This window comes from Macrotis lagotis, chromosome 1, assembly GCF_037893015.1.
Source record: "Macrotis lagotis isolate mMagLag1 chromosome 1, bilby.v1.9.chrom.fasta, whole genome shotgun sequence".
Classification (NCBI taxonomy): Eukaryota; Metazoa; Chordata; class Mammalia; order Peramelemorphia; family Peramelidae; genus Macrotis; species Macrotis lagotis.
This window is the reverse complement of record NC_133658.1, coordinates 21,101,708-21,116,340: the sequence shown is the minus strand read 5'-3', so window position 1 is coordinate 21,116,340 and position 14,633 is coordinate 21,101,708. Positions and strand designations below refer to the sequence as shown.

The window sequence follows — 14,633 nt, the reverse complement described above, 5'->3', positions numbered from 1 at the left end:
ATTCCTTCCTTCTTTATTTCCACCTCCTGGATTTCCTGGTTTTCTCCAAGTCCCAGATAACATCCCACCTTCTCAAGGAAACCTTTCCAATCGCTCTTAATTCTAGTGCCTTCCTTTTCTTATTTCCTCTTTATTCTGTAGATATTCTCACCTGAGAATACTTTATCTTCACCCACCTCTTTTTTTTGCTTTATTCTGTGAATAATACTCTATGTAACAATAACATGCTATTTCTAATTATTTGAATATATAAGGAAGTGACCTGAAAGAACTGAATTCATTGGGGGGGGGGTCATCATCTAGGTATGCTCTTGTTCAGCCATTTTTTCAGTCACGTCTGACTCTTTGTGATCCACTTTTTGGAAGTTTTCTTGGCAAAGATACTGGATTGATTTGCATTGTCTTTCTCCAGTTCATTTTCCAGATGAGGAAACTGAGACAAAAAGGATGAAGTGACTTGTCCAGGATCATACAGCTAATAAGTGTCTGAGGCCGCAACTAAATTTAGGAAGATGAGTCTTCTTGACTTTGTTCTAGCCTGCACTTTGTCCACTGTACCACTGAACTGCTCACAAGTTAGGTATAGATAATAGATATATTTTTAAAATTTTCTGTGATATTTCATTTCTTAGATTCAATTCAGACTCAGGAAGGGATACAGTCAATTGAAGATGCTTTAGGAGAGCTCCTGCCACACCATGAACTTAGGTTAGGAGAGCAGCTAAAGTGCTTGCCATCTTAGGGCAGACCATGGAGATCCTGAAGACTCTTAGGAAAACAGCATGTCAAAGAGAAAACCTGGCAAGGCCTGGGCTGGTGGCTCACATAAAGGTGGACAGCTCAAATATCATAGATAACTAATACTGAGCTACGTTGTCTTTTCATAAACTTAAGGTAAACTGCATTGGAATTAAACAATCAAAGGGTTCCAAATGGGGCCATACTTACACAAGGAAATCATGAATAATATCTTGTCTGGTATGTTGTATAGAGATTGTTGTTCCAGTATGGGTGGGTCCAGTGACTACTGAACCCTCTCCCAGTACTGAGCTTCTGAAGTTCACAGGATTTAGAACTAGAAAGAACCTTAGAAATAGTTTAGATTAGGGGTTCTTAACTCCACAACATTACCAGTTCCACAATGAATACACAAAGTAAATTGTAAAGAAACCTAGTTATCTATGACAATAGTAAAACAGAAGTTAAAATGAAAATACATATGTACATGAGATATAAATCAGACAATACAGATTGAAGGAACTCTCTCATTGGGGGGTAAGGTAACCATTCAACCAAAAGAGAAAGTCCCACATCTTACCCAAGAAAAAGTCTCTAAAGTCTCTAGTGCAATAAGCTGAATAGAAATATGATCAAAGTTCTATGTTGGTTTTTTCCCCTGGAGTCTTTTTCTCCTTTCCTTGACAAGAGGAGAGGGAGGCATTGTGAATCTTCTCTTTCTAAGCTGGAAGCAGAAGACCCCAAAGATCCTGAAGAGATTTATCTTTCTTTTCCTTTCTTGAAAGCCCCAATTCTACCCTTAGTGCAGATATAAGGTACTGATTGATACTAATGAGGAGAGAGTCCCATATCAATAGGTTTTGGGTGACATATACATTGAAGAATATTCTTCTGAGAAGGGGTTCATAAGCTTCCCCAGACTACTCAACTCATGGAAAGGGTAACAGCTATTGTCTCAATTAATTCTTATATTACCAAGAAAAAAAACTGAGTCTGACAATGATTAAGGACCTGCTGAAGATCACAAAGGTGGCACCAGTCAAGAGTCTAACCCAAGACCTTCAACTGCCAATCTGGAGGCTCACTCACTGCCATTTTCTTACCATGTATTTCCTAAAACGTGTCGGTGGTGTTGATGTCAAATACTTTTGAAGCATAGCATTATGCATTATCAGGGATGCAAACCAGGGTCAGACTTTTTTGATGAACAGAGTTTCAAAAACATCTTGCCTGTGACTAAAATAGAAGCTTTCAGGGGACTGGAAAATTGGATGAGGTGGTTTCACAGTTTTGTCCCAAGCCTCCTACTGACATGGCTACAGTCTTGAGGGCTACCTGCCGATTAACGGTGGTTTTGGAGTTCTTGGTAGCTCATTCAATAAAGCAATTACATGTTAAAAGTGTATTTCCCCATACAATCAGCCACCCCCTCAGCATTTCTATTTCTTGCATTGGAAACAGGAGACCTGGAAAGTACTTTTAAAGAGTACTGGATTTTGGAAAAGGATTTTCAATGTGAGAAGGAAAGAGAAACAGCCATGCTAAGAAATCTCCAACAATAATCTTTCTCCTGCACAACTAGGGAAAAAGCTAGCCTAGGAAAAATTATGAGGACCACATGTGTATTGTATGTAGTATCTGGTAGAAAGGATCCATGAATCACAAAACATTATTTCTGGGGTAAGTGGAGTGGCAAGGTTACTGTATTGGGAATCCAGAGAACTGGCATTGACATCAGATGACTTGGGTTCTCTGCTATATGCAACCTGTTCAGTCTTAGCTAAATCATTTGCCTTGACCCTTATGGGTATTTTGGGAATCAGGAAAAGGAGCAGGGGAGAGTTTTGATGGGTGTCAAGGTCTTCCTATGATAGGCAGGTGATCTGCTCTGGCAATGTAGGGGCATGACTCCCATAGACCTTCCTCTGCCCACAGAGTCATGGCACTCTGTTTTCTTTTCCAGTTTAAGAGGATGGATTAGGAAAGGACAGTTAAATAGAGACTTAACCTTTTCAAAGTGCTTGGCATTCCTTGTCTCATTTAAGCCTCACAGGTTTGTAAAGCAGGTAGTACCAAAGGGCTTGTTGGATTTTTTTTGGCTTTTTCTTAGTTTTGTGACATCTTTGGTAAAAGGGGAGGAAAATTCCTCTGCCTAAATTGTACAAGTTAAAATCTAAGTTGTTTGGAGCACTACAGAGTGACTGAGGGACTTGGCACTCCCCCTCTTCAAATTTTTACATATTGTTTGTGTATATATATATATATATATATATATATATATATATATATATATGTCTTTTACCCATATTGTGTATATATATATACATATATATATATATATATAATGTCTTTTGCCCATAGGATGAGAAGTCCTTGAGGAAAATGATTGTTATTATAAACTTTTAAAGATTTATTTCCACATCGAATTATAATCAAACTCTCCTGTGAAAAATAAAACCCTCATCCTAACATGGAGAGATGCTGAGGTTGTTAGTCACCACCCTACACTCTGTAATTCTATGGTTCTTATTACTCTCCCCCACTTTACAAATGAGGAAACTGAGGATCAGGGAGGTTAACTAACTTGACCATTGTCAACCAACTCATGCCCGAGACTGGATTGACATCTCCAGTACCATTTCTTGCACATGAATTATCATGAATGAGGAGAGAGTCCCATACCAACAGGTTTTTGGGGCTTGGGTATTTTCAGATCTCCATGTGACTTGTCATCTACTCCATAGGCTTCCCCTCAGAACAAGGTCCATTCTTGGAGGTTGAGTAGGAAGAGTTTTGCATCCAGAGTTTGACCTTTTGGTAAAGATCCCGGGAAAGCCAGTCTTCTCCAGACCCTGCAGACCACTCACCAGAGGCAGGAAGGCAGCAGCTTTAGAAGCACCCCTGCACTCATTTCTCACACTGAGAACAAGCAAAGCATTCAATCCGCTCAAACTCATTCCATGGTGTTATGGCAAAGGAAGGAAACAGGCTTTGTTTACCCCATTTAGGAAGCTATTAGTATCCCCATTTTTTTTTTTAGATTTTTGCAAGGCAAATGGGGTGAAGTGGCTTGCCCAAGGCCACCCAGCTAGGTCATTATTAAGTGTCTGAGGCCGGATTTGAACCCAGGTCCTCCTGACTCCAAGGCCGGTGCTTTATCCACTGCACCACCTAGCTGCCCCCAGTATCCCCCTTTTACAGTTGAGGAAACTGAGGCAAACAGCGTTCAGTGAGCTGCCCAGAGCCGCACAGTGCGCATCTGAGGCTGGATTTGAACTCAGGTGTTGCAGACTCGGCTCCCTATCCTCTGAGCCACCCTCGCTGCCTCCTAAAGGAACCACGAGGTCGGTGTGGGCACTGCTGGGGCCCGGGGCCCGCCTGGGCCCGTCCCGAGGGTCCGGCGCAAAGCGCCTGAGACGCCAAAGGCCCGCGGCGGGTCAAGGGTGACGGCGGCTGAGGCGGGGCGGGGCGGCGGGCCGGCCCGGGGGCACGGGGGCACCGGGGGCACGGGGGCACGGGGGCACCGGGGCAGGCCCGCACAGAACACGCGGCGCGGAGAGGCGGCCCCGGGCCCCGGCCGCGGCTCTGGCCCCGCCCACAGCGCCGGGAAACGAGGCCGCGCGCTTCCTGGGAGACTCGAGCCGCGGCCGCAGAGACGGGCGGGGGGCGGGGGGCGGGGGGCGGGGCCCGGGCCGCGGCTCTGGCCCCGCCCCTCCGCCTCAGTTTCCTCCGGCCCCGCCCCGCTCCGAGACACGGCCCCCCCCAGCCGTCATGGGTGGCCGCGAACGGCGGCGGCCGAGGCGGGAGGCGGCGCGCCCGCGGCACGCATGCGCCCTCTGTTTCCACGCACGCGTTTCCCGCGCGCTCCCGCGCCCCAAGCGGCCTCCTCCCGCCCTTCCCGGCTCTCGCGGGAGCTCGTCGCGGCCTCGGGCTCCCGGGTGAGCCGCCTGGGGCCCCTCCCTCCACGCACGCGCACTTCCTGCTCCCCGCGCTCCGCCCCTCCCCCCGGCGGACGCCGCGTCCTTAGCAACGCGTGCGCCGGCGCAGACCCGGCGGAGTCGGGCGCCGGGCGGGGGCGGGGCGGGGCGGGGCGCGAGCGGGAGCTCAGGGCGCCTGCGCCAGGGGCCAACGGCCGCGGGGAGCATGGAGCCGCCGGCCCCGGGCCCGGGCCTGGGAGCGGGGGAGCGGGCTCGGGGGCAGCCGGAGGGGCCGGGGGAGCCGGCGGGAGCGGGGCCGCCCGGGGGGCGCCCAGCGGTGAGTAGCGGGGGCCCCATCAGCCGCGCTGTTTGCAGCCCGTGTCGGGGGGCTCCGAGGCGCCCCCGCGCCCCCCCGCGCCCCCCACGTGCCCCTGCGGGCCGCCCCTTGCCACTCTGCTGCGCCCGCAGCGGGCCCTGGGGGCCCCGGAGCGGGGGTCGGTGCCCGGGAGCGGGGGCCGGTGCCCGGGAGCGGGGGGTCGGTGCCCGGGAGCGGGGGCCGGTGCCCGGGAGCGGGGGGTCGGTGCCCCGGAGCGGGGGCCGGTGCCCGGGAGCGGGGGTCGGTGCCCGGGAGCGGGGGTCGGTGCCCGGGAGCGGGGGTCGGTGCCGCGCGGGCATTGTCAGGCTTCCGTGCCAGGAAGCCCCCGAGGCGGGAAGAGGGGGTGACCCGAGAGGGCGGTGAGATGGAGGCGCGGCCCCAGCGGCCCCCTTTGTTCGCCCCGGCCTGTGTGCCAGGCGGGTGCCAGGCCCTAGGGACCGGGCGGGGAGAGGAGGCCAAAGACCCTCCCTGCTGCCCGGCAGCTCCCCGAGGGGGACCCCCCAAGGGGGACCAGAAAGACCCCGGAGAGATCCCCGAGGGGGAGCCAGGCCGGCCCTGAGGAGCCCCTGGAAGAGGCAGAAGGGGCCGGGCCGAGGGGCTTCGGGCCCTTCCGATCCCGGGTGCAGGCTGGCTTCTGCCCATCCGGAAGCCTGATTAGAGAAACGAGCGGAGACTAAAGCGGGCTCAGAATGCCAGCCTCGTCCTTCCGTGCTCCACATAGAGGCGGCGGTGGGGTCAGCCTGGCAGAGGGGGCACACATGAGGTGCTGAAGGTCAAGGCCCTGGCACAGGATGAGTGCCCAAGGCTGATACTCGAGGAGACCGTGGCTCACCTGTGAGATGTATGGATCATGGAAGATCTTAGGGGAACGGGTTGTTACCCTGATAGTAATAATGATGATGGTTGTTCTTCATTTTGGACAAGACCATGACAATCAGGGAGGCGATGCCATGACGTGCAAGTGAATTGGATTTGAGCGAGGACAGTGATAGAGAAGCTTGAAAAAGTAGAGGGCTTGAAGAAGGGAAGCTCGTGGGTTCCCTTTGCCGTATGAGTCTCAGATGTTACTGGACATCCTATTCTGCTCTTTTTTTTTAAAGGTTTTTGCAAGGCAAATGGGGTTAAGTGGCTCGCCCAAGGCCACACAGCTAGGTCATTATGAAGTGTCTGAGACCAGATTTGAACCCAGGTCCTCCTGACTCCCGGGCCAGTGCTTTATCCACTACACCACCTAGCCGCTTCTGGACATCCTATTCTAGATGTCCAAAAGACAGTTGGAGATATAAGACTGGAGGTCAATAGAGATTGGGGCAGGAAAGGTAGATCTGAGAGTCATCAGTAGGGATGGTCATTAAAGTTATGGGAGCTAATGACATCTCCAAAGAGATAGAGGGAGAAGAAAAGAGGGACTGAGACAGGGTCCTGGGGGAATTCCTGAAGAAGGAGAACCTGATCTGGTGGAGGATCAGCAAAGGAGGCAGAGCAAGAGTGGTCAGAGAGGCAAGGGGAGAGAATCAGGAGACAGAGGTCCTAGAGAGAAGAAAGTGTTGAAGAGGGAGGAGAGAGCTCCACAGAGTGGAAAGTTGCAGAGAGCTCAAGGAGAAAGAGGCCGTGGACTTGGCAGCTGTAACTGGAGAGAGCAGTTCTGGTGGATTGCTGAGGTCAGAAACAGTTCTCTCCAGAAGCTCATGGTCTGTCCCTGTGTTGATTCTGATTAGTTCCATGTCTGGGACTGCATCACCCTGAAAAGGGCTCCTGCTGGAGACAGAAGCTTGGGTTCAGAGTCTCAGTCACTTAGAATTGCTCTGTCTTCAATTCCTCCTTGGTTAAATATTAAACTGTGGTCTCTGATGCTCTTTCCAGCTCTCTAAGTGCAGGACCTATCACTACACGCACCTGCCACTTAGAAAATCAGTGGTGTGTTTTCCAGTGTGTTAGGTGTTGTGTGGGTACCAAAGAAGTACAGAAGGGGTTTCTTGATTCTCATGGAGCTTGTGCTCTGACTGGGGATACAGACAGTTAAATAATAGTATAAGGACATTTGTAATTAAATACAAAATGCTCTCAATTCCAAAGGGTTCTTGCTGGCCAAATGCTGACTTGACAAGACCATTAATGAATATTTTCTTTTTTTTTTTTAAGGAAGATTTTATTTACAATTTCCCCCCCCCCATTCTTTCTTCCCTCCCCCCCCCCGAACACATTCTGTTAGTTTTTACATTGGTTCCATGTTATACATTGATCTCAGTTGAATGTGATGAGAGAGAAATCATATCCTTAAGGAAGAAAAACAAAGATAGTAAAATTACTTAATAATATAACCTTTTTTTTTCTAATTTGATAGTAATAGTCTTTGGTCTTTGTTCAAAGTCCATAATTCTTTCGCTGCATACATATAGTATTCTCCATTGCAGATGGCCTAAAATTGTCCCTGGTTGTTGCCCTGTAGGGATGAGCAAGTGCATCAAGGTTGATCATTGCCCCCATGTTGCTGTTAGGGTGTACAATATTTTTCTGGTTCTGCTCATCTCACTCAGCATCAGTTCATGCAAATCCTTCCAGGTTTTCCTGAATTCCCATCTCTCCTGGTTTTTAATAGAACAATAGTGTTCCATAACATATATACACCACAGTTTGTTAAGCCAATCCCCAATTGAAGGACATTCATTTAAATTCCAATTTTTTGCCACCACAAACAGGGCTGCTGTGAACATTTTTGTACAAGTGATGTTTTTTAGCCTTTTTTTTTATCATATCTTCAGGATATAGACCCAGTAGTGGCATTGCTGAGTCAAAGGGTGTGCACATTTTATTGCCCTTTGTGCATAATTCCAAATTGTTCTCCAGAAAGGTTGGATGAGTTCACAGCTCCACTAACAACGTATTAGTGTTCCAGATTTCCTGCATCCCTTCCAACATTGGTCATTGTCCTTTCTGGATATATTGGCCAGTCTGAGAGTTGTGAAATGGTATCTCAGAGATGCTTTAATTTGCATTTCTCTAATATGTAATGATTTGGAGCAGTTTTTCATTTGACTGGATCACTTTGATTTCCTCAGCTGAAAATTGCCTTTGCATATCCTTTGACCATTTGTCAATTGGGGAATAATAAATGAACATTTTCTTTATTATTTTGCATTTTTATTTGTTTTGTTAAACATTTCCCAGTTTTACACCTCTGTTTTAAATATTTAGAAAGGGGGGTATGGGTTGTAGTTGTGAGAGAGGCATATAATTGGAGGATCATGAAGTCAGTAGGGGAAACAAGTGGAAATAAAGGCCTTGAGGTGGAAATCAGTATGATGGACTTGAGGAACATTCAAGGGGCCAGCTTGTTTGGACTAGAAAGTTCATATTGAAAACAAATGGGAAGCAACGAGGGACTGCAGTGGATGGAGCCCTAGGCCTAAAGTTCAAATGTGATCTTCAACCCTTAGCTTTGTGACCTTGGATAAGTCACTTGACCGTGTCTTGCCTCAACTGTAAAATAGGATGATAAAAGAACTGTGTACCCTGGTAGTTGTGAGGATCAAATAAAGGTAATATTTGTAAGGTGTTTCATAAACCTTAAAGCGTTCTATATCCATCCACATATAGTTATTGTAGGTTGAGACCATGAAAGAATCTGGAAGTTTGGACTTTGTCCTAAGGGCGGTGAAAATCCCTGAAAGATGTTTGAAAGGGAAGTTGACATGTCACAGGGGTGCTAATGTGATACAGACTGGGATTTCTCTTGAAGAAAATAAATTTGAGAAGAGTGACTGGAAATAGGATCTTCTAAATCCACATTGACCCCAGTCTACTTTCTTCACCCAATATTCTTAATCATAAATTCCCCATCTATTTGTCTAATTAGCTTTTTTAGGGAGTAGGGATCTTGTCTCTTTTTTCTTACATTTTTAGCCTTGCCTCAGGTGAGTTGTATTTCTGGCTGCTAGACAGGCAGAATAAATAAATAAATAGTTAAGATGTAAAGAACTGTGATTTAATAATATTAATAATTTTTCTTTTGCTTAGACATACAAAACCAACATACCAATATTATATTGAAGTTTTGTACTATCATCTTTGCTTTGAATATTTAAAATATAGATAATTGTTATTCCTCACCAATATTCTGCATTTTCCAAATTATCTTTTGAGTGATTTCTGTGAAAAGAATTGTTTAGTAAATGATAGTCCATAGCTCTGTGTTGGACTTTTGAACAAGTCTCAACTTTGAAGCTATGATCTTTTAAAGAGATGTAAAATATGTTTTTTAAAAGAACTTAATTTTCAGACGCATTTTTAGTACCTTAGTTTTCCTAACAGGTTTTCTTTTTTTCTTTATGTTTTTCTCTTTTCTTTCATTCTGTTTCTTTCTCTATCCCATCATCTGATTCTGTCTGTGTCTGTCTTGCTTTAAAGATGTCATTAGTGATAATTATATGTTTAAAAAAAAATCAGTTCCTTTTTTGCTTCTTATTCCAGGCAGCAATGAAAAAGAGCAATGAGGAATGGACAGACTTGGAAAGTCCATTTTCACTTGAGAGTTGTGAATAATTGTAGACCTTTTGACTGGAAGAGAAGTTAATCAGTTCTTAAAGCATCTTTTGTTCTAATATCCATTTAAAAGTTTTCCCCCATCATTCTTTCATTAATTTATTCATCAGCTAAGAGGTAAGTCATCAGGTTTCCCCCCCTTAATTGTTGATAAATATGATTTTAAAATGAAAGATGGATAAAAATCAAAGATTTTACTTTTAAGTAAAATATAACACATTTGTCACTCAGCTAAAGTTATTTAATAAGCACCTGTTCTGTGCTTACTAGGACTTAATAGGAAGAGAGAGCAGTAAGGAAGAAAAAATTATAAATGAAAGCATTGAGAATGGAGAAAAATGAAACAGTCCTTTGAAAGAATAATATTTGGCATATGGATGAACTGATTAGTCAGTTGAGGGGGCAGCTAGGTGGTGCAGTGAATAAAGCACTGGCCCTGGAGTCTGGTGGACTGAGGCCTATTACCTAGCTATGTGACCTTGGGCAAGTCACTTTAACCCCGTTAACTTGCCAAAAAATAAAAAAAATCACACAATTCCAAAGAGTATTGTTTCAGTTTCTTTGGGACCATTAGCATTCAGAAGAATTTGAAATGGTCCCTAATCTTATATCTTCTGGTTGGTGCTTCCCAGATAGCCAGAAGAGGTGGTAAACCATTAACTTGCACATTAGTTTTCTAATATTCACTGCGGTTTACTTAATAATCATGTAAAAGATGTAATTGCTTTTATGTAAATGAACTCTTTGTTCCTTTCTCATCGTATTTCACACTTACCAACTCCTTCCTATGAAGTAATATTGGGCAAAATGTAACAGACAATGTTAGAAAGACATTTGTAAGACAGACCTCTGCCCAGGAGGTTGCTGTTTGATCACAGTATCTGGGGTGCGTAGCTGGGCTTTTTGGAGCTCATCTGGTAGTGTAGGAGGAGTTTACCGCTGATGGAGCACAGTCCATTTTAACTGCCAGCATGGCGCCTTCCTCCAGATGACCAGCCTTGGAGAAGGGGGCTGCTGGAGATAGGAAGAAGATGATATAGAGAACAGAACCAAACTGAGACTGGAGGAGAGCCTGGGATCCCCCAGAACTGAATCTGTCCCTGGGCCGCCATCTTTGAAGGGGGGGGGACTCTGCACCCTCACAGATCGCTCTTTCAGTAGATTTGGGGCAGACCCAGGGAAGGGTTTTTATCAGATGGGGGCTTGCATGAGACGAGCCTGAGGCATGCTTCTTGCCCCAGATTCTCAGGGACTTTGGCCTCATCCTTTGTCTGTCTCAGTTCACCATTCTAGGAAGGGAGCCCAGGACACTGGGTTTTCCAAACTACCAAGAAAGATTTTTCTGGAGCTTACTTTGCTTTAGAGAAGGTGGTAATTTAAGTTGGAATCAATCACAAAGGGAAAGATGAGGAACTCCCACATCAGTGCCTGGAAGCCCACCTTAAAAAAACCGAAAACTTCCAGAAAATGCAGAATCAAATGTCAGCTCTAGAAAGTGAGATAGCAGCTTCATACTATAATAAAACAGATCATCTTTACCCCCTCCTCCCTCCCTTTTCATTTTCAGGATCTGAAAGGGACTTAACAGTTCTCGCAGCCCAAACTTTTTATTGTCAAAATAAGAAAAAGCACAGAGAAGTGGTCACCCAGGATCTGAACTTCCCTGCATTGCTCTGGGCTGTCTCCAGCAAAGTACCTGAGGCCTTGGGAGCAGAAGCGATGCCAGCCTTATCACACAACTAGTAGGTGCTGGCACCGAGGCAGGAACCATGGGAATCTGTTCGTGTGGCCCCTCTCTGTCTGTGGGACCCTCCAGGCTTTTACTTTTTGTAGCAGTCTCTGATTAGATCACAGCCTTCCAGGGGTTCCCTGACATTGATCAAAGAGGATTCAGATTCAGCTAGAGATCCAAGGTTAATCAGTTAAGCATTTATTTAGCACCTACTATATACCTGGTGTTTCAGCCACTGTACAAAGAAAAATGAAGCAAGAAACCTAACATTCTATTGACTAACATTTCTAAGTCTGTGCAAAGTACAGACAAGATAGTTGGGGCAACCAGGATTCTTGAAGTGGGGTTGGTAATAGGGCCAAGCCTACCTGTGGAGCTGGGACTTGCTCCAATTGAGTTTCTGGTGGTGGAGATGGACTCTGGCCTCCCTCTTCAACCCCAGAATTCACACATAACTTGATGCTGCATTTCTCAGGGTCTGAAAGCCGACCCCCCCCCCCCAAATTTCCATGTTGAAACCCTCTGCATCCTCTAAGGTCCCATTCAACTGTGTGTTCTTTCTCTTCCTTGACCCCCTCACCTGGAGATGATCTGTCTGTACTTGGATTCTCAAAGCACTTGTTTTGTGTCTGTGTTGTGCACTTTGTATGATGATTATTTGTGTTTTATACCCTCTCTTAGATTGGTGAGCTTGTTGAGAGCTGGCCTCTAGAAGAGTGTGTGCTGTAGAGAATGTTCATGTTTGTTAGTTTGAATTATACAGACACTTTATTTTATTTGATTTATTTAAAATGCTGTCTTGAACCTGCAAATTCACTGCAAGAGATTGATTGTCCATGAAATCTTTCTAGTTCTTGTGATCCCTAGCAGTAAAATGGGTATCATGTGGAGTTTCTCCTAAAAGACTTTCATCTGGGTTGTCCATGTATTTAAAAAAATTTCACATTCGGAAAAAGGAGGTGGGCCTGACATGTAGTGATGGAAGAGAGCTTGGGGTGCTTCTGTGCCCCCAGGACTGACCTTTGGGGAACCTCATGGGAAAAAATCCAGTGGGATGAGGAGGGGTGAGCCTTGTTTGGAGGGAATGAATATCAGCACTGCTGTGTTCATGGAGATGACTGAAGTGAGGAAATCAGTGTCTTGAAGGCAAGGCAGAGTTCAAATTAACAGGGTTCTTATCATCCTTGATGATATCTTATACCCATCTAGTATGGGAAGCATTTTCCTTGCAATAGCCCTGTGAGGCAGACAACATATGGAGTATTATGCCATTTTACAGGTGAGATAAGAGATTAAATGACTTTTATTACATGGAGATTCAAAAGATTATTGGTTTTTGGTCTCAGATTTGGAACTCAAGTTGAAATTCCAATTTTCAATGATCTTTCTCGCACATCCTATGTTGCCTTCCATAACTAGATCCTAGTTTGATAGGTTCAAGATAGGGTGGGGATCGTCTTTCAGACCCTTGGAAATATCATAACCAGCTAGAGGCCCCCAGCTAGAGTTCATTTGGGCTGTGCATCAAGTGCTGAGGCTGGAAAGGGAGACCAGTGAGGCAAGACCTCCTAGTCACCAGCTCCCCAGGGGGAGGCTTGTTCCCCCCCCCCCCCCAACCCCATCTGGAGTCCTTATTGCCCTGACTATCTTGTTTGTTTGCAGAGACTTAGAAATGGTCAAGAAGCCTTCCCCATAGAATGGTGTAGACCTTATATAACCAGTGTATTCTATCAATAAGACTCTCTGGGAATACAATAATGGAGAATTTTTAGAGATTTTGGACTTTTTTGTAATTTTATCTGCAAAGCACTAATATTGTTTGCTTTCTTACTTAGAAGTATTTGTTGCGTAAAAATTTTTTTAATCCTTGAATGATATGAGCGCAACATACTCACAATGGCAAATGAGATATTTGCCGAATGCTCAGAGCTTAGGCTTGTTCCTTTCTTTCCTCTTCAGGTTTCAGTATGACTTTATTAAAGGAGGTCTGTAGTGAAACAAACTGGCATTTATAGGAATTGGACAGAACAGGAGATCCTGTCAGTGAAGCATTGATATCTTTTTTACCTTTTGCTTTGAAAATTTTTTTTAGAAAGATTTTATTTATTTTGAGTTTTACAATTTTTTCCCCTAATCTTGCTTCCTTTCTACCCCCTATTTCCATCCACCCACCCCCTATGAAGATTGTAAGCAAGGGCTTTATGCTCCATCTCTTTAATTTGCACAGTCCTACAGTAACACTTTTCATCCTAGGACTACAAAGTGATTTATAAAAACATCCCGACTTCTTTGGCAGTTGGTACAGAATAAGTTAGCTGAGTCCCAAACTTATAGGTTGTCTAATACACTGACAAAATTAGAAGCAAAAAGGGAGTTGTGATTAGGTGAAATGTACCCCTTCAAGATCAGGCCAAGAGGTTATATTCTGGCTAAGACTTTCAGTTAGTCTTTAAAATGATTTTCTAAAGAGCCCCTAGATTTTTATTCTGATGCCATTAAATAATAATCTGACTAAAATGTATTTAGCTTATAGTAGTTGTACTTAGCTGTAAAGCCTGTGATGTTTTCCGATCAGTTTTCTTTGAATTTTTAACCCTCAGATTGGTTTACAGATAGGAATTATGATTCCCAAACTTGTCTTATAAGCCCCAGGCAGAGGGTCATCCTGGTTTGGGAGCTTTATCATAAAGAGCACATTTTACTCCTATATTATCCCTTGTACCAGCTGCTTACTTGCTTTTGAATGTAATTCTAGGTGTTGACATTAATCTCTGAAGGCCTTTGTGGTTTGGGACTCCAGTTACCTTAGAGATCTGTTTAGCAAAAATGTAATAACAATCCTAGCAGTGAAGGAAGAAAAAAGAGAAAGAAGAGAGAGAGCAATCTCCAGAGAGGGTTAGCAAGGATAAAAGGACAGGGGAAAAAAAAAAAACCAACTAGATCTTCAGTGCATGTTTGTGGGTTTTTTTTTTAAAATGGCTGAGTTAAAAGTAACTTAATTGGGCAATTTGATAACCTTAGAAAATCAGTCTTCCTTAACTATGCATATTGTGTGAGTTAAACTAAAATTCTTCTTGGAGAAGAAAAAAGGAAATTCCCTTAACATTATTATCATTATTATTATTATTATTATTATTAGCTTGCATCCATTAAATTGATTTTGAGCATATTCTTTTTTTTTCCAAATTCAAGATATCTTTTATTGGTTATTTTTAAAGTCATTTATTCCATGAATTCATAGGGGTTGGTTCCAACAGCTCAGGTTCCTTGCCATTGGTTCTCACAAAGTGTGCTTCTCTGGGTGGAGCAGGCTGACATTTTAGTTGAA

General features: G+C 44.7%; 1 protein-coding gene across 1 annotated transcript in view; it reads left to right on the top strand.

The window, feature by feature from the left end:
- Positions 1-4,880: 4,880 nt before the first annotated feature.
- Positions 4,881-14,633, top strand: part of ALMS1 (ALMS1 centrosome and basal body associated protein) — a 114,678-nt gene continuing 104,925 nt past the window's right edge. Inside the window, exon 1 of the mRNA XM_074195575.1 lies at positions 4,881-4,992. Within this exon, the coding sequence (XP_074051676.1) occupies positions 4,882-4,992 (111 nt within the window). The 5' untranslated portion in view covers position 4,881. The remainder of the gene's footprint in view (positions 4,993-14,633) is intronic.